Source organism: Canis aureus, chromosome 37, assembly GCF_053574225.1.
Source record: "Canis aureus isolate CA01 chromosome 37, VMU_Caureus_v.1.0, whole genome shotgun sequence".
Classification (NCBI taxonomy): domain Eukaryota; kingdom Metazoa; phylum Chordata; class Mammalia; order Carnivora; family Canidae; genus Canis; species Canis aureus.
This window is the reverse complement of record NC_135647.1, coordinates 11,790,835-11,816,271: the sequence shown is the minus strand read 5'-3', so window position 1 is coordinate 11,816,271 and position 25,437 is coordinate 11,790,835. Positions and strand designations below refer to the sequence as shown.

At 40.2% G+C, this 25,437-nt stretch overlaps 1 protein-coding gene across 2 annotated transcripts in view; it reads right to left on the bottom strand.

Moving 5' to 3' along the window:
• DTNBP1 (dystrobrevin binding protein 1) overlaps positions 1 to 24,295 on the bottom strand; it is a 125,205-nt gene extending 100,910 nt beyond the window's left edge. Inside the window, exons 1-4 of one of the 2 annotated variants that reach the window (XM_077885787.1) lie at positions 24,137 to 24,295; positions 14,091 to 14,144; positions 13,087 to 13,137; positions 4,747 to 4,807 (exon numbers count right to left, since the gene is read on the bottom strand). In XM_077885787.1, the coding sequence (XP_077741913.1) occupies positions 4,747 to 4,807; positions 13,087 to 13,137; positions 14,091 to 14,144; positions 24,137 to 24,192 (222 nt within the window). In that variant the 5' untranslated portion in view covers positions 24,193 to 24,295. Of the gene's footprint in view, positions 1 to 4,746; positions 4,808 to 13,086; positions 13,138 to 14,090; positions 14,145 to 24,136 lie in introns of those variants that run through there. The other variant, XM_077885788.1, reaches the window with a different exon arrangement.
• Between the last annotated feature and the right edge of the window lie 1,142 nt (positions 24,296 to 25,437).

Genomic DNA, 25,437 nt, shown 5'->3' with positions numbered 1-25,437 from the left:
GTGTTGGGGGGATGGGGTAATTGGGTATGGGCAATGAGGGCACATGATGTAATGAGCACTGGGTGTTATATACACCTGATGAATCAGCTGATGAATCGCTTCACTCTACCTCTAAAACTAACAATACACTATATGTTAATTGAATTTAAATTAAAAAATAAAAACAAAAGATAAGATTTGTGAGAGAAAGAGAGTGTAAGCAAGTGCATGAGCATGCTCAAGCCACCACATGTGTGCAGGGGAGAGGGGCAGAAGGAGGAGAGAGTCTTAAGTAGATTTCATGCTGTGTGTGGAGCCCAAGGCAGGGGGGGACATCAGGACCCTGAGATCACAACCTGAGCCAAAACCAAGAGTCGGACACTTAATGAACTGTGCCACCCAGGTATACCTAAATTTTCATTTTTAAAGTTGAGTACTGTATTTCTAGAAAACAACAGAGGCACTTCTGATCAGATGTGGGTCTTAAAATAACTCTATGAATAAATTTAAGCTCCCCAAGTAGCATAAATCCAACAACATATCTTACAGGAAATTCTCCTATATATTATAGAATACTTCTTACAAACAAAAGAATTATTTGTGAAAGCTCCTCTACAGGATACGGTCTTTACTGAACACTGTGGGACTCATCGATGCTGATTCACATAGATGCAGTTCAGTAATTTTCACTGCTGTATGGTATCTGATTTTATGAATTTATTCTGTAGATGGACTGTGTGACTGCCTAAAGTTTCAAAAAGCCTGCTCAAACATTCTGGGACAAATCTCCTGGTGCACACGTGTAAGTTTCACGAGTTACAGGTGCATCTGAGGTACCGCGCTCATCTCAGAATGGCTCAATAGGACTTGGGGTAATCAGACCTCCCCCAGCCTCTGACTTCAAGTAGCCTCATCTATTTACTATGTAATAAGTACCATGCCAGCATTATCAGAGGAAATATGTGCCACACCAGCATTATCAGAGGAAAGCCTCAGATGCAACGCTCTAGAGACAGCCCCAGGAGGAGAACTGTTGGAGAGAGATCTTACCTCAACACCTGCATAATGCCAGTTTGCGTTTTCTAATGCGATTGTGGCCATAAGGCCACATATTCCATGTGTAAACATTTTGCTGGTTTTAAATATATTTAAGCAAGCTGGTTGAAGGTTTGGGGTTGACATGTAACACATAACTTTTCCAATTTCGAATATGGGAAACAGGCCCCTTGATCGAGTTTTTGCATAGAACATCTGATTTCCAGAAACTGAAGTTAAGTGAGAGATGATGATTTTATTTTGTTTATAATTTCTATATTTATATTCATGAATGAGACTAGACTTCAATGTCACTTTCTCATACTTCCCTTGTTGGGTTTCAGTATCAAAGCTCCCCTAATCTCATAAAATAAGCTCGTCATAGTTTCCACTTTTTTCACTTACTGCCAGAATTTGTCTAACACTGAAATGGTAGATTCCAGAAGTTTAATAGTAATCTAACTCTGCGGGTCATTGCTTCCTTAGCAGAATTTTTAATCACTAACACAATTTATTTAATGATCTTAATACTACTTAGGATTAGAACTGCTTCTAAAATTGATTTTGGGAAAAATTTCTAGGATTTTTGCATTTCATCTAACTTTTCAAGTTTGTCAGAATTGTTTATAAACTCTTAAGCTTCTCAATCTCTGCAATAACTGGTTATATTCCCTTTTTTTATTCTCTTCAATTCTTAAAATTGTTTCGTGATCAATATCACCAGAGACTTAGCTACTGTATTAGTCTTCTCTAAGACCTTTTCACTTTGGGGGCACTTTAGTGCCCCCAAAGTGCTGGCGCTGTTGGGAGAGCATGTAACTCTTGATCTTGGAGTGTGAGTTCAAGCCCCATGGTAGGCATAGAGATTACTAAAAAATAAATAAAACTTTAAAAACCCAGAATACTTCACTTTGTTTAGCTTCTACTGTAATTTTATATTCTATTTCATTTACTTATCTTTATCATCTTTCATTCTTTAAGGTTTATTCTGTTCTCTTTCCAAATACTTGTTAGATTAGCTCACTCTCCATCTTTTTCCTCTATAAAACGTCCCTCTAAGTCCCTCTAAGTGACTTGAGAAAATTCAACAGTTCATATGTATATTTTAAATTTTCAATGCTTTTCCTTCTTTGAATCATAAATACTCATAATATTTTTTACTTCCAAACATATGGAATTTTCAAAATTGTTTTCTCTTACTTACAGCTTCATTTGCAGTGAGATCAGAGAATATTCTGTATGACTTCATTTATATGAAACTTGGTGAGGATTGCTTTATGCCTCAGTATACGGTCAATGTTTATGTGTTCCAAATATGCTTCAATATTTGTCGGGAGAGTAGTCTGCATTTGTCCATCCAATCAACTTTGTTAATCACATTATTTAAATTTCCTATATCCATACTTATTTTATCTGTTTTTTTCCTCTCAATTAAGAGGAATATATTAAAACTCTCCCATTTTGATTATGGATTTATTGTTTTTTTTCCTTATAATTTTTGTCTTTCATATGTATCTTCTCCTACATTGTCTTTCCCTCATTTTCTAGAATGTTTCTTTTTTTAAAGATTTTATTTATTTATTTGAGACAGAGAGAGCATGCACAAGGACAGTCCTAAGTGGGGAGAAGGATCAGAGAGAGGGAGAAGGAGGCTCCCCGCTCAGCAGAGGCTTGATCCCAGGATCTGAAGATGATGACCTGCGCCAAAGGCAGATGCTTAACAAACTGAGCCACTCAGGTGCCCCCATAATGTTTATTAGTTAAGTTGATCCATATGAAACTCTAACTTTCCAGATCAAAATTAGTCTAATACTGGTAATTTCATTTGGTTCAACCTCAGGATCTTCTGTAATACTCTCTACTAACTCATCTTTCATATTTTCCACTTTCTTACCTCAGAGATCCCTTCTAAGTGACTTCTACAACACTATATTCTTTCTTCGTTTGTATGTAAGTGCTATTGAAGCACACCCTTTGGGTTTTTAATGTGACTTTCTAAAGTCGTGTTTGACAAAGTCTTATTCCTTACTCATTTTTCCATCTTTTATCTCTATAAAAGCTTTCAAAAACTTTTCATATACCTATTTAATAGTCTGCAATATCTCACATCCTTAGTCTGCAGAAACACTAAGGGGCCTAGGTTTATCCGGTTCCCTCCATGTAGAAGCTGTGTTTGTTTCTGTTGGGTGTCAAGGAACAGTCACCCGTGATCCTTTCACTTTTACTTCAGTGGTTCCTCGATCGTGCAGGAAGTAGAAATTGGAGCCCCACACTGAAAGGAGGCCAAGGCGATAGTAACAAATCCAGAAAGAGGACTGCATTTATTCTAAGCTGTTCTGAAGGCAGAGAAGTTTTCATGTCGCCTCCTTTTGCAGACAGGTAGCTTTTCTTTTCTACTCTAACCTTTCACTGAGGGATGCAGCCACTTCAGAGATCCAAGAGCTCTGTGCAGAAGTCTCAGATCCAGTTCCCCACAAAGTCTCCTTTCTCCATAAATCTTGAAAGCTTTTATTTTAGTATTTTACCCCAGCTTCTATGGGTTCTTTCTTCTTTCTTCCTTTTCTTCTTCTTTCTTCTTCTTTCTTCTTCTTTCTTCTTCTTTCTTCTTCTTCTTCTTCTTCTTCTTCTTCTTCTTCTTCTTCTTCCTTCTTTCTCCTTCTTTCTCCTTCTTTCTCCTTCTTTCTCCTTCTTTCTCCTTCTCCTCTTTCTCCTCCTCCTCCTCCTCCTTCTCCTTCTTCTTCCTTTTTTCCCCCCTTTAGGGTCTCCCTTAGTTTTTGTGAACCCAATGCATTAAATAATTTTTAAAAAATCTATCCAGCATTTAACTGTTCTGTAGCTACAAGGCTTTTCAAAGTACCTGATCTGCCTTACAATCAGAAACTTACATTCCCCCTTTTCAGTAACTTCTAAGAGAAACACTAATGTCTAACTTTCATCACATGTACTACTCTCCTCTGTGTAACTGCTACAGCTTCACTAATTTAGGTAAGTGATAACTAAAGTCAGTCTAAATTAATTAAAAGTCAGAATCACAGAAATGTTTTCAGAAAGAAGTTTGATTGACATCAATAGCACAGAGTATTTGATCTTAGCTAATAAAGCTTTCAGTACATGTACCAACTACTTTTAATTACCGGTCACTTTTATTCATTATGCACTCTTTATGTAGTGCTAGAAAATAATTTGTTCTTCTAAGAGAGGTGATGATGACATCTGAAACATTTACATTTATTTGTTAAGCAAATTAATGACTTTAGGGAACAGATGCAAATTCAAAACATTATACCTAGATGAACCAAATATTTACTTATGACTTGAGAATAAAAGTCACAAAGTCTCTTAGCCTAACTAAACTTAGGCTTAGTTTAGAGAAATTACCAAAATGTAATTTAGGGAGTTTTATAATCAACTACTAAATTAAATTTCAGATATCCTTTAAAACATTTTAATGTAATCCCAAATGTAATTCCTTACAAAACAGCATTTGGAGCACCTGGGTGGCTCAATTGGTAGAGCCACTGCCTTCAGCTCAGGTCATGATACCAGGATCCTGGGATGGAGCCTTGCACTGGATGCCCTGCTCAGCGGGGAGTATGCTTCTCCCTCTGTCCTTCCCCCCTGCTCATCTCTCTCTCTCTCAAATAAATAAAAATCTAAACAAAACAAAATACTAACATTTAACATCACAAAAAGATATTCTTCCCACAAGTTTACGATGAGCTAATTCTTTACCTCTCCAGCACTTGCACATTCCTTGGCTCTTCTGTGAAGTGCAGCCCATGTATCTTCATACCTAAAATATGCAAAAATAATTCAAAATGCAAACCACACATTAAAAAAAATACCATCTAAAGATTAACTTGGAACATCCTCTGGTGCCTTAAGAGAAAGACAACTCAAATATAATGGGGACACATCGCAAGGACACAGAAGAAACCTGAAGGGGTTCCCAGTGGCTCAACCTGGGACAATCTGAGCAACAAATAATGGTAGTGACAGGGTTATAACTCGGGATAAAACAAACATCCACAAGCTCACAGCGATTTAAATAAACAACTGAACAAACAAATGGAGGGAGAGGAGAAATTCTCCTGTAGTAGAATTCCAATTAATTATTGCAAAAAAAAAAAAAAATGACAAACATAAAAAATCACCACTTGGTAAGCACAACAATAATTGTTTCAGGCAAGAATTCTAATGGTTGCTAAAATTAGTGAGAGAAATGATGAAGAGAAACAGCATATTTATTACACAGTTTGGAAGTATCTTCCCACAAGATACCCATAAATTAAAAGGGGAGACAGTATAACAGTGTAGAAATGCAGCAGACACTTCCCTCCACGTGATCCACAGTAATGAAACATATAAATATGTGTCTGAGAAGGACACAATATTGCCCTTCTGGTATTCTTGGGGGAAAAAAACACTGACTTGAATTTAATCATGAAAAAATAGCACATAAATCCAAACTGAGGGGCATTTTGCAAGATAATAGTACTCTTCAAAAGTGTTGAGGTTATGAAAAACAAAGACTCAGGAACTGTTCTAGATTAATGGAGATGAAGGCAGTACAGTGGCTAAATATAACCTATGATTTTGCACTGAATTCTGGTCCCAGGAAATAAAGGCATTAGTGGGAAAGCTGATGAAATCTGAATGAAGTCTGTAGGTTACGGAGCAGTTTTTGAAATCTCACTTCTGAACAATCAGTGAATCAAAGAAGAAATTAAACAGGAAATTTAAAAAAGTAAAAATAAAAATAAAAATAAATAAACAGGAAAAAAATGTATCTTGATACAAATGAAAATGGAAATACAACATACCAAAACTTTTAGAATACAGTTTTAAAAAGGAAGTTCAAAAAAATGCCTACATTAAGAATAAAGATCCAAAATAAACAACCTTTACAAAACTAGAAAAAGAAAACCTGAGGTCAAAGTTAGCAGAAGAAAGGAAATACTAAAGATTGGAGAAGAAATAAATGAAACAGAGAATAGGAAAACAACAGAAAAGATTAACCAAACTAAGAGTTGATTCTTTGAAGATAAACATGATTGACAAAACTTTAGCTAGACTAATCACAGAAAAAAAGAGGACCCAAATCAGAAAATTGTAAATGAAAAAGGAGACATTATAATTGACACCACAAAAAATACAAAAGGCCATAAAAGGCTACCATAACAACTATACACCAACAAACTGGACAACTAGAAGAAATGGAAAAATTCTTAGAAACATTTAGACTACCAAAATGGAATTAGGAAGAAACAGAAAAATCTGAATAGCAATTACTAGTAAGGAGATTGAATCAACAATAAAAAAATCTCCCAATGAAGGAAAGCCCAGGATGAGATGGCTTCACTGGTGAATTTTACTAAACATTTCAAGAAGAATTGTAACACCAATCCTTCTCAAACTCTTTCAAAAAATTGAAGGGAAAGGAATACTCCCAAACTCATTTTAGGAGGCTAGCAGTACCCTAAAAATCAAAGCCAGAAAAGGACAGTATCAGAAAAGAAAACTAAAGGTCAATATTCCTGATGCATATGGATACATAAACTCTCAATAAAATACTAGCAAGTTGAATTCAGCACATTAAAAGAATGATTCACCATGATCAAGTGGGCTTTATATCTGGGATGAAAGGATTTGCAGGTTCAACACCTGCAAATCAATGTGATACACCACATTAATAGAAAGACAAAAAAAACATATGATCATCTCCATAGATGCAGAAAAGCCATCTGACAAAATTCAACATCTGCTCATGATAAAAAAATCTTAACAAATTAGGTACAAATGGAACATAACTCAGCATAATAAAAGCCTTACTATATAAACTTACAGCTAACACCATACTCAATGGGGAAAGGCTGAAAGTTTTCCTGGTGTCCAATCTGACCACTCCTATTCAATATAGTACCAGAAGTCCTTGCCAGCACAATTAGACAAGAAAATGAAATAAAAGGCATCAGAAATGGAAAGGAAGAAGTAGAATTGTCTTTACTTACAGATGACATAATTTTATACATAGAAAATCCTAAAGCCTCTGCCAAAAAAAAAAAAAAAAAAACCGTTGGAACTAATCAAAAGCAATAAAGTTGCAGGATACAAAATTAACATACAAAAATCAGTAACATTTCTATAAAGTAACAATAAATTATCCAAAAAACAAAACGATCCCATTTACAATAGCATCAAAAACAGTAAGATAGTCGGGAATCACTTTAATCAAGAAGGGGAAAGATCTCTACTCTGAAAGCTGTAAGACAATGATATAAGAAATCAAAGAAGAAAATAAATGGAAAGGTATCCCACGTTCATGGACTAGAAGAATATTGTTAAAATGTCAATACTACCAAAAACTATCCATAGATTCAACACAATCCCTATCAAGATTCCAGAGGCTTTTTTTTTTTAACAGAAGTATAAATAGCCATCCAGAGACCCACAAATAGCCCACAAATAGCCAAAGTAATCCTAAGAAACAAGAACAAAGAGTGAAGCATCACATTTCCTGATCTCATGCTACACTATAGAGATACAATAATCAGAACAGTATGGGACTGGCATAAAAGCAAATAGATCAATGAAACAGAACAGAAAGTCCAGAAATAACCCCAAGCATATGTGGTCAACTAATATTTGATAAGGGAGTCAAGAATACTCAATGGAAAAGATAATCTCTTCAATAAAAGGTCCTGGGAAAAGGGATATTCACATGCAAAATAATGGAACTATACCCCTTTCTTACACCTCTCACAAAAATTAAGTCCAAATGGATTAAGACTTAAATGTAAGACCTGAAACAATGAAACTCCTAGAAGAAAACATAGATAAAAAGTTCCATGACATGGATCTTGGCAATGATTTTTTGGATATGACACCTAAAGAAAAAGCAACAAAAAGTAGTAGGACTACATCAAATTAAAAAGCTTCTGTAGCACAAAAGAAATAGCAAAATGAACAAACAGCCTACAGAATGGGAAAAAATATTTGCAAACCATTTATCTGACAAAAGGTTAATATCCAAAATACATAGGGAACATATATACCTCAATACCAAAAAAACTCCCAAATAATCCAATTTTTAAAATGTGAAAGATACCTCACTAGATATTTTCCCAAAGATACGTGAATGGCTAACAGGTATATGAAAAAATGCTCAACATCACTAATTATCATGGAAATACAAATCAAAACTACAATGAACGACCACCTCCAACTTGTTAGATTGGCAATCATCAAAAAGATATAACAAAGGCTGGTGAGTTGAGAAAAAGGAATCCTCAGTGCACTGCTGGTGGGACTATAAACAGGTATAGCCACTATGGAAAACAGAGTGGAGAATCCAGCAATCCCACTTCTAGGTATTTATTCAACAGAAAAAAAAATACTAACTCAAAAAGATATCTGCACCCTGATGTTTATAGCAGCATTATTTACAATAGTCAAGACATGGAAACCACCTAGGTATCCACTAATGAATGAATGGTGTATAGATATATAACATACACAATGGAATATTATTCAACCATAAATAATGAGGAAATCTTGCCATTTGTGACAATATGGATGGACTCTAAGGGTATTATGCTAGGTGAAATACATCAGAAAGAGAAAGATAAATACTGTGTGATCTCACTTTTATGTGGAATAAAAAAAAAATATCCAAACTCAGAAAAAGAGATCAGATTTGTGGTCATCAAAGGTAAAGAGTAGAGGGAGAGGGTGCTAGAGGAAGGTGGTGAAAAGGTATAAACTCCCAGATCAGTACTTGGAATGTATTGTACAACATGATGACTATAGTAACATTGCTGTATGACATACATGAAAGCTGTTAAGAATTATCATCACAGGAAGAAATATTTGTTTTTGCTCTGTTTTATCTCTAGGAGATGATAGATGCTAATTTAGCTTATTGTGATAATTTCACAACACATGTAAATCAAGCAACTATACAGTACATTTTAAACTTATACCATGACATATCTCAATTATATCTCGATAAAACTGGTAAAACATTAAAAAAAAAAAAAAAAAACCCTCAAAACCTCCCTGGGGCAGCCCAGGTGGCTCAGCAGTTTAGCACCGCCTTTGGCCCAGGGCGTGATCCTGAGACCCGGGATCGAGTCCCATGTCAGGCTCCCTGCATGGAGCCTGTGTCTCTGCCTCTCTCTCTCTCTCTCTCTCTCTCTCCCCCTCCCTGTGTCTCTCATGAATGAATAAAAATCTTTAAAAAAAACAAACAAAAAACCTCCCCAAAAGAAAAGCCTGGATCCTGATGGCTTCACTGATGGATTCTGCCAAACATTAAACAACAACAACAACAACAACCATCTCAAACTCTTCCAAAAAACTGAAGAGGAAGGAATACTCCCTAATTCATTCTAGGCCAGCACTGCCCTGATACATAAGCCAAAGACACTACAAGAAACTACAAATCAATATCCTTTATGAACACTCATGTAAATATCCTCAATAAAATACTAGCAAACTGAATTCAGCAGCATATTGAAAGGATTATATACCATGACCTATTGGGATTTTTTTCCTACAATTCAATATTGGTTTTAGATATGAAAACCAATCAATGTAATATGCCACATTAACAAAATGAAGGGGAAAAATATAATTTCAAATGATGCTGAAAAAGCATAACAAAAGTCAACACACTCTTATGATAAAAATTCAAAAAACAAGGAATAAAAGGAAATTATGTTGGGATGCCTGGGTGGCTCAGTGGTTTAGCACCTGCCTTCGGCCCAGGGCGTGATCCCGAGGTCCTGGGATTGAGTCCCACATCAGGCTCCCTGCTTGGAGCCTGCTTCTCCCTCTGCCTATGCCTCTGCCTCTCTCTCTCTGTGTGTCTCTCATGAATAAATAAAATCTTTTTTTAAAAAAAGGAAATGATGTCAACATAATAAAAACTACATATGAAAAACCCACAGCCAACATCATACTTCTCTAAGAATCAGAAACAAGACAAAGATGCCTGCTTTTGCTAATTCTATTCAACACAGTACTAGAAGATCTAGCCAGAGCAATTAGGCAAAATTCCAATGGCATTTTTTGTAGAAGAAAAATCCATCCTAAAATTCATATGGAAATCTCAAGAGACCCTGAATAGCCAAAACCACCCTGATAAAAACAAAGTTGGAGGACTCAGACTTTCTGATTTTAAAACTTACTAAAAAGCTATCATAATCAAAACAGTGTGCTATTGTAATAAAAGCAGATATATGGACCAATGAAATAGCCCAAGAATAAATACTCACATACATGGTCAAATAATTTTCAACAAGGGTGCCAAGACCATGCAATGGGGAAAGGATAGTCAACAACAACAAAAAATTACCCTATCCAAAAATGGGCAAAGGACTTCTTTCTAAAAAAGATATATAAAAGTAAATGCAAAGATGCTCACCACCATCAGTAATGAAGGAAATACAAATCAAAACCACAATGAGATACTACTTCAAATCAGTTAGAATGGCTATTAAAAAAAAAAAATCCTTTTGGTGAGGATATGGATAAATGGGAATTGCCACGCACTGTTGGTGGGAATGTAAAATGGTGTGGCTGCTCTGTAAAATACTACAGGGGTTCTTCAAAAAATTAAAAATATAATGATCATATCATCCAGCAATTCTGAGTACATATCCAAAAAATTTGAAAGGAGAGTCCTGAAGAGAGATTTGCACACTCATGTTCATAGTAGCATCACTCACAAAAGCCAAAAGGTGGAAGCAACCTAAGCATTCACTGATAGATGAAAGGATAAGGAAAATGTGGTAGATAGTTATAATGGAACATTCATCAGCCTTAAAAAGAAAATTCTGACATATGCTTGGACAGAAAAGTTTATATTAGAATTTAAAAAAGTATGCTAAGTGAAACAAGCCAGTCACAAAAAGACAAATATTATCTGAGTTCACTTATATGCGGCACCTAGACTAATCAAATTCACAGAAAGAGAAAATGAAATGATGTTCACCAGAGGTAGGGAAGAAGTTGTTAATAGGTACAGAGTTTCATTTTTGCAAGATGAAAAGTTTTGGAGATTGAATGCATAACAACGTGAATGTATTTAACACTACTAAATTGCACTTAAAAATGGTTAAGATGGTAAATTTCATGTTATCGGTATTTTATCACAATTTTTAACAATTAAAAAAATTATAATATAGAGATCTGGTATTTAAAACGGTCTTTCCTCCACTTGCTATTAGTTCCAAAAAGTAAAAACAGTTTTTCAAGGCAATGAATGGACATACTATGGACATCTTCCTATGGTTGTAAATTTTCATGTCAAGCCCCACAAGGCATCCTGTCTCAAAAAACTACCATACGTGAAAGTCTACACATCTAATATAAATCTTTCAATGAAGTTCATTCAACTAAATCACTAGATTTAAGAGATAAAATGTAAACAGTACACCACCGATTTTTACTATATACCTTCTTTCATGTTCACTTATGCTCTTCACTCAACAAAACCAAGCAGGAAATTGGTATCAAATTAAGTACTTTCCATTACAAACAAGAAAAAATATCTCTAGATTTAGCAACCATAAAAAGAAATCCAGTAAAGAGCTAAAAAAGAAAAAGTAAAATGTAGGCATAGGTGACTTTGTCATCATAAATGCAGCTCAGGAGAATGAACATATTATTAACTTCAGAAGCACATATAACATATACTTAAACTATATATTTTTATAACAGCTATATTGAGGTAATTCACACCCTTTTAAAGTGTACAATTCAGCAGTTTTTAGTACACTCACAGAGTTGGACAACTATCGCTACTATCTAATTCCAAATCATTTCCATCACCCCAAACAGAAACCCATACCCATTCCCCTCTCAATCCTTGGCAACCACTAATCTGTCTCTAGGGACTTGCCTATTCTGGACATTTCACGTAAAAGGAATCATGTAGTACATAACCTTTGTGTTGGTTTTTAGGTTTCATCTACATGGAGAACAGTATGTCCCAGCACTCTGTTCCTTTCCGCCGCTAAAATATATGCTCATTGGTAGATGAATATTTGTGTTGTTTCCGCTTTTTTGGCCATTGTGAATAATTCTGCTCTATGGATAAACTGCTGTACACATTTGTGCATAAGTTTCTATGTGGACATAAGTTTTCAATACTCTTGGTGTGAAACTGCCAGGTCACATGGTCTATGTTTAATTTTTTAAGAAACTATCAAACTGTTTTCCACAGCAGCTGCACCATTTTACATTCCTACCAGCAGTGTGCAAAAGGCTCTATTTCTCCCCGTCCTCAACAATGCTTGTTATTTCTGTCTTTTTGATCACTGCCATGCTAGTGGGTGTGAAGTGGTATCTCAATTGTGGTCTTGATTAGCATCCACAAATGGTGAACATCTTTTCATCTGACTATTGGCTATTTATATCTTCTTTAGAGAAATATCTATTCAAATCCTTTGCCTATTCTTCATTGGGTTGTCTTTCTATTGTTGAGTTATAGAAGTTCTTTATATATTTTAGATTCAAGTCCCTCAGCAGGTAAATGATTTGCAAATATTTTCTCCTATTCTGTGGATTGCTGTTTCACTTTCTTGATGGGTTCTATGAAAGACAGAGGTTTTTAATTTTGATAAAGTCCAATTTATCTATTTTTTCTTTTGTTTCTTATGCTTTTGGTGCCATATGTAAGAAAATCATGTATTTTAATATTGATCTGCATGCCAATAGGAGGGGAGTAGAGAAAAAACAGTATAAAATTAAAAATCAAAGAGAATTCAAAGACTTAAATCCAAAATCAATTTTCTTGCAACAGAAAAACCATAAACATAAATACACGTAATAAAGTATTGACTAGCAAATACAAGAGTGATCAATCTGCTCAAAGTCTGAATATGAACAGCCTTTGCATTCATCAATGAAATGTAAAAACCCCTCAGGAAAATGAAGAAGTTAATCATTTCTAGTCACTATGTTTAGGTAAAATTTAGTTGTTTTAAAGTTTCTATCTATAAAAGTATAAAATATTTTTAGACAATAGTCAGAAGTATAATTTTTTATTTAAATGCAAACATTTACCTGCTAAGTAATTCTAGACCAGCAGAGTACTTTGGCAAACATGGAACAGTCCTGCCAAAAAACAAAAACAGAAACTTATTTTATTAAAATTGCTTCCAATTTAGGCCAACTTAAAAAAAAAATACATATGAGAATTTTGACACCATCAGTTGTAATGTGGAATTCTTTTAAGTTACTAATGAGAATTTACCTAAACTTTTAGAGAAATGTCTTATTTTATTTCACAACGAAAATACTGCAAACTACTGTCATCCATCATTCTGCCTTATAGATTATTTTTAGCACTTAATACGATGAATACCTTGATAAAATGCTAGATAATAAGAATTGTTTTTAAAAACTCATAATCCTGGGCAGCCCTGGTGGCCCAGCAGTTTAGCGCAGCCGCGCCGCCTTCAGCTGGGGGTGTGATCCTGGAGAGACCCAGAATCGAGTCCCACATAGGGCTCCCTACATGAGGCCTGCTTCTCCCTCTACCTGTGTCTCTGCCTTTCTCTCTCTCTCTCTCTGTGTCTGTCATGAATAAATAAATAAAATATGTTTAAAAAAAAACTCATAATCTCTAGGCTTAAAGTGAAATTTGGTCGTGCTTTACTTTAAAAAAAGAAAGAAAAGAAAAAGTTGTACAACGACCACTGGTGTTTTTATAGAAAACATGTAACACAGCTCCACAGGCTCACTCGCCAAGTACTATTTCATTATTAACCTGCTTCTCAATAATGCAGGACTTTTACTTTGTGCTTAATATACAAAATGATTAACTGTGATCAAATAATAACCACTGGCTGTCCTAGAAAAAAACTACACCTCACCATGTCTTCAGCCATTTCACAATTTTATCAGAAAATCTTCCAGTGTTACACAATTTAGAAATAATCAGATTGTTTTGTTGTCAATGCACTCAACAGATGTAAAATCCACTAAAGTAACCGTACTTTTATAACTAGAGCCAAAAGCTGTATAAAATTTAAGTCACAATAAATTAAATCTTAGCACAGGCTTACCTTGGTTTGCTTTTTACTTTAGCTTCTCTTGACTTGTCACTTAAAGTCTTCAGCCTATAATTCAACAAGTATAAAATATCATATTTTTACAGCTTAAGAGATTTTTTCCAATCATGAATTCCACAGTTCTTAAAATTTTAGATTGGATGGGCTAATTATTTTAGCAAGAATTAAGCAGCTCTCCAGACAAGTATTTAAGGGTTTACTATACATCAGACACCCCAAACATTTGTAGAAAACATCTTTATATTTTTCTTGCCTCAATCCCTTAGAAACAATTCCTAAATCAGATTGGACTAGAGAAATGTCATTTACCTGGCATCATTAGAAAAAGAAGTGGTCCATACAGGTGAATTTGGTAGATAACAAAGACATCTAAGCACCACATTTTATTAAATAGAAATGATAGCAGGCACTCAAAGCTCTTTAAGTACCAACGTTTTGTGAAATTTTAGCACTGATCAAAAGTTTCTTAAAATATATCACAAACCTTTTTCATTAAAGAGGACTTGCTATATTCTATCAAACATTTTCTGCTCACTCCAGGTCATTCTTATGAATAATACCACTGATTAAATTTTGTGGCCAAATAATCATCTCCTCAGACGTTTTGAGCTAGGAATGTCTTTTCATTTACCAACTTGAAATCAATCTATGGTCACTTGAGTTTGTTTGGGATCCTGTTTCTATTCTTTTCTAAATTTAAATTCCCCATCTCCACACCACTGGTGTTTTGATTATCAGGGATAACTTACTGCTTCTAGCTACTTAACTACAGCAGCCTACTCCCTATTATTGGCTTTTTAAAATTACTGGGCTAGAAAACAGAGAAATGGCCTAGAGATACACAGAAAAATAAAATTAAATAGGCTCCACTATATATATCATATGAAGTTCATAGATTTGTTTAATCTATTTTTACTTCACTGGCCCATTTTCACCTTCTTTTGGCTGTCGACTCTGTACCAATTAATTATATGGTAGTCTATTATAAGAAGTTGCCAAAAAAGTGAGTGCTATATTGTGAGACATTATCATGTAAAATAAGATATCGCTGTAAATGTTCTTCACGTGGTTACTTTAACAAATCTTTATTTCCAAATAGCGTCTGAAACATAGGCCACTGTACCACCACCGCCTCTAACAAGCCTTTGATAAAAGGAGAAATAGGGGGCCCTTCCTCAAGGTGCTTGACTGCTATCAGCCAGAAACTGCCTAAAATACCAGCTGACTCTCCTTGAACACCCCCAAGCCTGAACCTCTATGTGCAAGCCTGGGCAGAGGACTCCATCTTTTTTGTGCATAATGCCTGGCTCACTACCAAAAAGAGACTTTTTATAAAAAAAAAACAAACTGGAATGACAGTTTCATACAAAAATCTTTACATTACTCTGTTGTTTTTTAAAAACAAAAATACTAATGTGATAAACTTCTCTGCATTGTTCAAAAGACTCTGAAATTTCTTTAATACAAAACCCATTTGTGTATCTCTCTCCAGATGAGTCAAGGGAGTTGTATTAACAGAGTCTGAACTGTCCTAGAGAAACAATATAAATTTCCAAGCTTCACCTTGGCAACTAGTAAATCTGGTCTAAATTAAGAGTACACAACAACTAGGAAAAGTTATTTCAACAATCAGGCTCTATCACTTCCACTCCAAAACTCGAGAAAGGCCCTTAGTTCTAACATCCAGGTAGAATTATACTAGGTTGGTGATACCCAGCAGTACGTTACACTCAAACTGATTTTAGTATTATTTTTAGTGACTCAGGACAATTCCATATAGTTACGTGTACAAGGATACTGCAAGGGAACCGTTATGATTCTTTATGGACCATTCTTATATGGTCTGCCAAATATGGAGGTTAGTATTTTTTTTTTAAGATTTTATTTATTTATTTGAGAGAGAATGAGCAAAAGTGGGAGCATGAACCGGGAGAGAGGCAGAGGAGAGGGAGAAGCCCGCTCTCCACTGAGCAGGGAGCCCGATGTGGGGCACTTGTACTGGGACCCTGGGATTCACGACCTGAGATGAAGGCAGACACTCAACCGACTGAGCCACCTTGGTGCCCCATCAAATACTTATTTCTGAAATAAACTTTTACTTTCTCAATTGTAATATATAAAATCTGTTGTGCTCCTCCACAACTCCTCCCCGAAAAAGAAGAAATTAGTTCAGAATAAAAGAGCAAGAAGGAATGTCAGAGGCAGCTAAAAATAAAATTGTTGGAAAGGTCAGTCAATGAGAGCTTCTCCATGCAGCTCCTTAATAACCATCTGCTTTCAGTTTGGTCCTTAACCAAATGTAATGTGTGGAACTTATTTGATCTGGATTTGAACAAATCAACTGTAAAAAGACATTTCTAGGAACCAGGAAATTTGATTATGGACTAGATAACTGATAATATCAAAGAGTCAGTGTTAATTCTGTTAAGTATGATGTTGGCATTACATTTATGTAGTCTCTATTTTTTTTTAGGAGTGCAAACTGACATAGGAGAGATATAATAGATCTGAGATTTATACCTATGGGAGAGGCAAAGCAAATGTGGCAATGGTTGACAACTGTTGAATCAGAATAATGAATATATATATGGGGTTCGCTGTGTGATTCTATTTTTTATGTTTGCTTTGTAAAAACACTTTTGTAATAAACGCAGCCTTTCAGCCCTTCATCTTTTCTCATCACACCTTCTCCACATAAATCATCCGTGTGCCAAAATTCAGAACAGAAACCGATGGAGAAAGCAAAGTAGCTGGAAGGAGGCAAGAAACAGTGAAGAAGGTTGAGGAGAGCAACATAGAATGGGTCACAAGGACTATTATTCTTACTTTGAGTTGGAAAACAAAAATAAGATCAGGTGTATGTGTGTGTGTATACAAGTAACAAAAACAAAAAGTTGGGCAGCCCAGGTGGCTCAGCAGTTTAGCATGGCCTGCAGCCCCGGGTGTGATCCTGGAGACCCGGGATCAAGTCCCACGTCAGGCTCCCTGCATGGAGCCTGCTTCTCCCTCTGCCTGTGTCTCTGCCTCTCTTTGTGTGTCTCTATGAATAAATAAATTTTTAAAATCTTAAAAAAAAAAAAAAAAGTTCCTTGCTGAAATACATCTTCAAAATCTAGGATTTTGGGCAGCCCAGGGGGCTCAGCGGTTTAGCACAACCTTCAGCCCAGGGCCTGATCCTGGAGACCCAGGATCAGGTCCTACATCAGGCTCCCTGCATGGAGCCTGCTTCTCCCTCTGCCTGTGTCTCTGCCTCTCTCTGTTTCTCATGGTAAATTAATAAAATCTTAAACATAAACAAAAACAAAAACCAAAAAAAAAAAAACCCCTAGGATTTCAACTAAAAGTAGCATACTGTTTTTATCGTGTTCTAATTCTACTTAAAACTTCTCACAATGATTCTGTGCTGGAAACAACTCGCTAATAAAAGCCATTTAATATCCCACAATGTCAAGACTCACTAAGAAGGCAATACTGATCTGGGTGTAATATCCCAGTTTCCTCAAACATAAAATGGTGGTATTAAACTGACCGTAATGATTTGCCACAGGAATTAAATAAAATTCCAAATACGACTTTGGCAGCATTCTGTAAACACAGCTAATGCACAAATGTATAAGAGTTACCTCCACCAAGAAAATTAAGAAACTATGTACATAGTTCCTGGAAAAGGCTTCCTTCCCCCACCATTCCCAGTCTTCTTCCCACACAACCCCAGGAAGACATTAGGACTGCTGTGTGTGTGACTGTATCAATTTAGACTCAGATGAACACCTGACAGTTATCACCTACCAAAATCAACTAATACACACATTGAAGTTCAAAACAGTAAAACTCAAATTTGTCCTAACACCTCAACAGTTTATTTTTAGATTGTTCCAAAGACTTACCTTGATTTGATACAAGCACAAAAAAAAATGATAACATTTTTTTAGGTCTTGGAGAAAATATTAAAATGGAAGAATCTCCTAAGACAAGGAGGTGATTAGCAAAAACAGCCTCCACAACAAGTTTAAAAAGAAGTAGATAAACAGAATGATAATACGGAGCACTATAATGAATGAGAAGCAGAAAATGTGCTTTCTCTAGCTGACTCAACCTCACGGGGTGACCTTAATGGCATTCATTTGCGCTTCAATTTCCTACTCAGCTAACCTCATCAGCTATTATGAAAGCTCACATGACTGTTGTAAACACCAAAAAACATATTAAAGAGCATATTTTGTCATTAAGGTTCAATTCTTTTAACCGTGCTCATGTCTCCCTGTTCTGACCTTAAATTCTGCTTACAAATACAAATCCCATTTATTGTACTTTTCCATGAAAGTTTATCATTTTTTCCCTCTCTTTAAAAACAAGACCATGGAAACAAAGCATCCTCACACTTAAAAGTACACATGGCTCGGGGCGCCAGGGTGCAGGTTTGGGGGGGGCACTCAGTTAAGCATCTGACTCTTGATTTCGGCTCAGGTCATGATCTCAGGGTCATGGGCTAGAGCCCCACTGAGCGCAGAGCCTGCGTGAGATTCTCCTCCCTCTCGCCCTGTACTCGCTAGCTCACTGGTACTCTAAAATAAATAAATAAATCTTTTTAAAAAACAACAAAGTACACATGACCCTCAGCTGTGGAACCTGAGTCACACCAAAATTGCAAAAAGTCAGGAAACGGAGAAGAATTTAGATTACCTCTATCCTAATTAACCACAACTACACCGTGCTGGTTCTGACCTGTCTCCGGAGAGTTTCCTGTATTTCCAACTGCTTCTTGGAGGTCAAGCCATAAGTTCACCTCGTACAACAAATTCACTGTCAACTGCTTTTCTTTCAAAACTATTCTGAAATGCTTTTGTTTGTAAATGGCATCATCTAAGATACTTCAAAGTCAACATCCTTAACTTCTCCACCTTTTTCCCTTACATTCTTAAGTTCTCCACCTTTTTCCCTTCCTACATCGCACTGTTTATAAATCCACCCCATGCCTGTCACATCCACTCCCTTGTGACACGGCTACCACCAGCACGGTCTTATCATCTCTCCCCTGGCCCATAATTAGAGCTTCCCAAATAACGTCCCTATTCCACATCTCCAGCCCTCCCATCACACGGCCTCTCAAATTTCTTCCAGAAATACAGGCAGGCTCATGCTGCTCCCTCCACAAAAACCTTCAAAGACTCAGTCAACATAAAAATAAGCCAGGACCTCTCTGTACCAAGTAGCAATCACCTCATCCCCCCCCGCCCCCACAACTCCCTTAACCTGCTGTACTGTTGGTGACAGTTTTTTTGACCTTCGAGGTCTTCTGCTTCCTGCCACTAGAAAGAGCCCAGGGACGCTATTTGCTGCCCGCCGGGTTCTCTGCTACATCCTGGCTCCTAGAACGGCACTTGTCACAAAGTGCTAAGTATTTGATAAATGAATTCATTCAGCAAAGCACTAAAGATCTTCTTAGTCACTAAACTTCCCTTCCAGCTTCCGCTCCCACAACTGCTTGTCTTGGAAACGTCCTCACCCAAATCTGCTACAATTCCTCCTCATTCTTGGAGGCCCAGTACAGAAGCCACCTCCTCTTTGAAGCCTTCTGTAAATGCATCTGAATTAAGGACACCTCCCTCTGGGCTCACAGACACACAGGTCACCTGTATCTTTACTGTTCAGTTCCCTCTACTTCCCTTTCCATTGCCCATGACTCTGCAGCCCCAGGATCCAGCTCAAGATATAGACAACAATTAGTAAAGGAAACTGAGGGAGAAGCCTCTTAAATCTGTTTGCATTTTAATAAAATGAAAAAAAGCTTCCGTGAAAAAGGACACTTTCTGAGCACATCATCTGGTGTCTGACACTTAGTAGGAACTCAGTAAATAGTTATTAAGTCGGGTTGAATATTGAGGGTTTTTTTTTTTCCTGCTTATTAAACAGGCGAGTAATCATGGAAGGGTCAAAATTTTAGGCAAAATGTCAGCATTTTGCCATACTATGAATTAGATTATTCGATCCTCTCCTTTGAGCAGGTTTTGATACTAAAGGAGGGCAGCAGAGGAAATGAGTCTGCTGGGCAGGGGTGAAGCTGGGGACAGTGGTGGCCTCTGGGGAGAAACACCCACTGCCTAGTTGCAACAATACAAGTTTTCTATCCCTACCCACAAGACCCCAGAGCATTACAAACAGGAAACACCAGTCGGTGACAGGCAGGCTATAAACCTTCAGTAAATCTGATTTTCAATTCCCTGCAGGCTTTGCATGCCTCATTGCTTCATTCCTGAGGCTTTCGGTCTGAACCGCTCAAAACCAAAGACCAGAGTGGATTTGAAGGACAAAAACCAAAGACCAGAGTGGATTTGAAGTATGTGCTTCAGTATATCCCAAAGTTTCCCTCAGAGTTCAAGTCTGTCCCTAAAAAGTACATGTTCTATGTCAACTTCCCAAAAGGCTCCAACAGTTTTGAGTAAGTTAAGTGAAATTAGGCCTCACTTAAGGTGAGGGGAGAAGAGTGAGGCCCAGAACCTCACTCCTGTGTCCTTTGGGCCAGCCAGCTACTCACTTATGTCAGATGATATAATTTCCAGGTTTATCTCAATTTTGACATAACTGTTACAATGAATAAAAATTTACAAAGGGACACCCGGGTGGCTCAGCCCGTTAAGCACCTGCCTTCAGCTCAAGTCATGATCTCAGCAGGGCTCCCTGCTCAGCAAGTCCCTTTGTCCCTCTCCCTCTGTGGCCCCTCATGCACTTGTGCTCTCTCTCAAATAAATTGTTCAAAAAAATTTATAAAAGAGACCCCAGGTCCATGGAGAACTTAAGAGTCCCCCTCCGCTTACACCACCAGCATCTCTGGCCACTGCCCTTAAGTGATCTTAAGAGGCATGTTTTCTGAGTGGAAAGAGGAAGGAAATTCATTGTGTTCATCAGACATGCTTTTATCACTGATGTGACATTTTCTTGGGGAACTGATCACTAATCCTCTTTTACTATAAAAAAATAAATAAATCAGTCTGTTGAAAGTCCAGTTATAGGCAGCCCCGGTGGCACAGCGGTTTAGCACTGCCTGTAGCCCGGGGTGTGATCCTGGAGACCCAGGATCGAGTCCCACATCGAATTCCCTGCATGGAGCCTGCTTCTCCCTCTGCCTGTGTCTCTGCCTCTCTATGAATAAATAAATAAAAATATTTAAAAAGAAAGTCCAGTTACATGAATTTTCGTTAGTTGAAAATGAGCAGAAAAGCTCTGAGATGCTGGTGCTCTGGGTGACTGTGAAGAGCAACACTGAGGAACACAGAGATCCAGTAGGCCTTCCTTCTACTGATTCCCCTGGGCAACCCAACACTGGAAGCTCCTGAAGTATTTCAGAAACCAGTTGCTCGTTTCTATGGGCAGGAGAACCAAGTATTCTAAAGGTATGTCAGGTACAATTTGACAGTTTGGGGAGGTGAGGGCCATATCATTTTCACCTCTGAATCCCTCCCTGCCCTCATGCAACATACACAGACGCTGCTTAATTTCATCTTTCCTCATCAGGACAAAATGTTCAAATAGGTTGATCTCAAGCTGAATATGGAAGAGTTTACTAAAATGAATTAAGAGGATTCTTTCTTGGTTAAGAATCACACAGGAATTTGTGAACTGGACAAAAGTGAGTAGGAGAGTTTCGAGCCGCCAGTTAGCTGCACAACAGACCACCTGGATGGAGAGGAGTAGCTAGTCGGCTGAGCGTGATCCCTCCAGGAGGAAGCCAAACAAGTGCCTAAATGGAATGCAAGCCCTCTCAGGATGTCTAATCCCCAAGTGGCTCCAGTCTACCACACTGTCAATTAGTCATTTCCCGAGGGGTTCTAACTAAACCCCCTTCCTAACTAAACCCTAAACTCAGGTTACCCAGATCTCCCATGATGGTTTGAGTCCAGAGTTCACATTCCTAGCTAAGTTTAACCTTAGCAAAAGTCATGAGAATGAACAGCTTCTGAAGCACCCATACAACCCAGAGTTACAGTAACTACCAGAAGCTAGGCTGTTAAGTCATTAACTCGTTGAAAGTAATGATAACAGGGGTGTACGGGGTGGGGGGGGGGGTGTACCTAATACCACTACTATCATGCTCCAGGCAAACCATTCCAGTATACCACCCAAATTCTTAGATAATTTACACCCTGAAAAAAAGTTCCTTTTCTTTTCTTTTCAAGGTTTTATTTATTTATTCATGAGAGAGAGAGAGAAGCTGGCTCCATGCAGGGAGCCCTATGTGGGACTCGATGGGGGGGGGGGGGGGGGAGGATCATGCCCTGGACTGAAGGCAGGGCTAAACTGCCGAGCCACCCGGGCTTCCCAGAAGTTCCTTTTTCAATTTAAATGGGGAAAAAAAAAATTGCAAGCATGCAAACAAAACAAAACACCAACCCATACAACCCATAAATGAAGCACTCCCAGAGCATCTATAATTATCCTTAAGAACTCCAAACTGAAAGTATCAAAAATGATTTACATGTGGTAAGTGCTCAAGTATTTGCCCCAAATACTCAGCACTCAGGAGGCAATGCATGTGAACATTTTTGTCCCATAAAATCTTAGCCAGCATCTTTCTCATTGAAAATGTAAAATCCTAGTGGCACCTGGGTGGCTCAGCGGTTGAGCATCTGCCTTCGGCTCAGGTCATGATCCCAGGTCCTGGGATGGAGTCCCCCCCCCCCCCATTGGGCTCCCTGCGTGGAGCCTGCTTCTCCCTCTGCCTGTGTCTCTCCCTCTCTGTGTCTCTCATGAATAAATAAGTAAAATCTAAAAAAAAAAAAAAAAAAAAAAGCCCTTTGATGCTGGACGGAGATGTCCTTATTCAGAAAATTCTCCAAAGGGTTTGTATGACAAGCTAACAGACTCTTTATGAAGGGGACACTTTTTCTAAAGAAATGAATAAGAAAATGCAAACGAATTGAGCACTAAGTAGTAACAACAGAGGACACCGCGCTTGCTGTTCTGCGGGTCATTTCACGCGCTCATTCATTGACCTCCAAACCCCTGCAAGTACCATCTTTATCATCTCTGTACAGTCGTGGAAACCGAGGCAAGACCGTGCAACTAACTTGCAAAACAACACACTCGCTGGGGGGTAGAGATGAGACCCCCCCACCCCCACCCCCACCCCCACCCCCACCCCCCGGCGCTCGAATCGCTCCGCCGGCGGCTCCCCAGTTGCGGGCTCGCTGGAATCCCGGGCGGTGACGGGCGGCGGGGGGCGGGGGCTGCGGACCTCCTGCGAGAGCTCCAGCCCCAGTCGGACCACGCGGGCCGGGGCTGCAGCCGGGGATGCGGGTCGCCCACGACTCCCGGGTGATTCCAGGCCGAGCGTGGGGCCGCCGGCAGGTGCGGCGGTGTCGCTGGGGCTCGGCCGCTCGCCTGGCCCGAGAGGTTCTCCACCGAAGCGCCGAACCCCGGGCGGGGAGGGATGGGGAGGGGAGGGGCGGGGAGGGATGGGGAGGGGAGGGGAGGGATGGGGAGGGATGGGGAGGGGAGGGGAGGGGAGGGGAGGGGAGGGGAGGGGAGGGGAGGGATGGGGAGGGGAGGGATGGGATGGGGAGGGGAGGGATGGGGAGGGATGGGGAGGGGAGGGGAGGGGAGGGGAGGGATGGGGAGGGGAGGGGGAACAAAAGGGAGGGAGGGAGAGCGGGGCCGTCCGCGCGGCGCGGGGCAGGGTGCGCGGCGGCGCCCACGACCCGCGGCCCCCGCGGCCCCCGCCCCCCCCGCCCCGCAGGAGCCCGGGCCCCGCCGGCAGGTGCTCCGGGGCCGCAGGAAGTCGGGGGCGCGCCCGCCACGTGACCCGCGCTCCCCCGCGGCCGCCCAGCCGCCGGGACAGGGGCCCGGGCGTCCCCCGCGCACCGGGCGGCGCGGCCAGGCCGGGACCTAAGTTCCTCAGAGCCGGAAAGTTCGCTCCTCTCCTCGGCCGCGACGGGACCGGGGTGCGGGGAGGGGGGAGGGGGAGGAGGGAGGACGGAGGCGGCGTCCGGGGGGCCCGGCCCAGCCCCCGGGTCCCTTCCGCGTCCCCCCCCCCGTATACCCACCCGGAGGTGAAATCCTGCTGCACGCTCAGCAGCCGCTCGCGCAGGGTCTCCAGCATCGCCGCCGCCGCCGCGTCTCGTCCCCTGAGGCTTCAGGCCGCCCCCGCCGCGGCCCCGGGTCGCCCTCGGCCGCCCCACACCTGTCACCCGCGCGCCCCGCTCCCTCAAGGCGGGCCCCGCCCCCCGCCCCGTCCGCGCCCCGTCCGCGCCCCGCGCCGCCGCCGCCGCCGCCGCAGCGCCTTCCGCGTTCCCGCCGCGCCCCGCCCCGCCCCGCCCAGGCCCGCGCAGCCGCAGTGGGCCCCGGCGGCGGGACAGGGGCGGCCTCCCCGCTCCGCCGCGCGCCCCTCGGAAGCCCGGGCGCCCCTTCCAGCCGGGCCGGGGTCTCTCTGGCTTGCTCTCTGACGCCGGAGTGCACCCGATGAGATGAGCTCCGGGAGTCAGGAGATGCGTGTTGGCAAATTGAATTCAAGATTTAAAAATTAAAAAAAAAAAAAAAATAATGTAGAAACCTGCAGGGGCATCGCGAACGAGGGCCTTCAGCGGAGGGCTTCTTCGAGGGCAGCATCGGTTTTCAGGGTTTGCGAGAGAATTGGGCAAATTTCTTGCACGGCCTGCACAGCTGTGTAGCAAACGGTTTCACGGAGGGCATCCGGGATCTGCCCCCGCCGGCTTTGCCCTTGCGTGAGATACTTAACCATCCCAACCTCGGGTTCTTCATTCACGACCCGGGGATGGATGGGGCGCCTGGGTGGCTCAGGGTTAAGCATCTGCCTTTGGCTCAGGTCGTGTTCCCGCCCTCTGGGATGCAGCCCCGCCCCCCAGGGAGCCCTCCAGGGAGCCTGCTTCTCCCTCTGCCTCTGTTTCTGCCTCTCTCTCTCTCTGTGTCTCTCATGAATAAATAAAATATTAAAAAAAAAAAAACATGGGGATGATAATCAACTATTTGAACATCGTCACTTTCCACTTCAACCTCGATAAGTCTTTCCATGCCCTTTACACCAAAGGAGGCCGCCTTTGTCAGGTCACCAGTGCCCTCCCTCCATGCATTGCAATCCCATTTGTTACTTACCTGCCCTGATTTTTTTCTTGATCTCTCAGTGGCTCTGGAAGCCATACCTTGTACCACTTTTTTTTTTTTTTTAATTTATTTATGATAGTCACAGAGAGAGAGAGAGAGAGAGAGAGAGAGAGAGAGGCAGAGACACAGGCAGAGGGAGAAGCAGGCTCCATGCACCGGGAGCCCGACGTGGGATTCGATCCCGGGTCTCCAGGATCGCGCCCTGGGCCAAAGGCAGGCGCCAAAC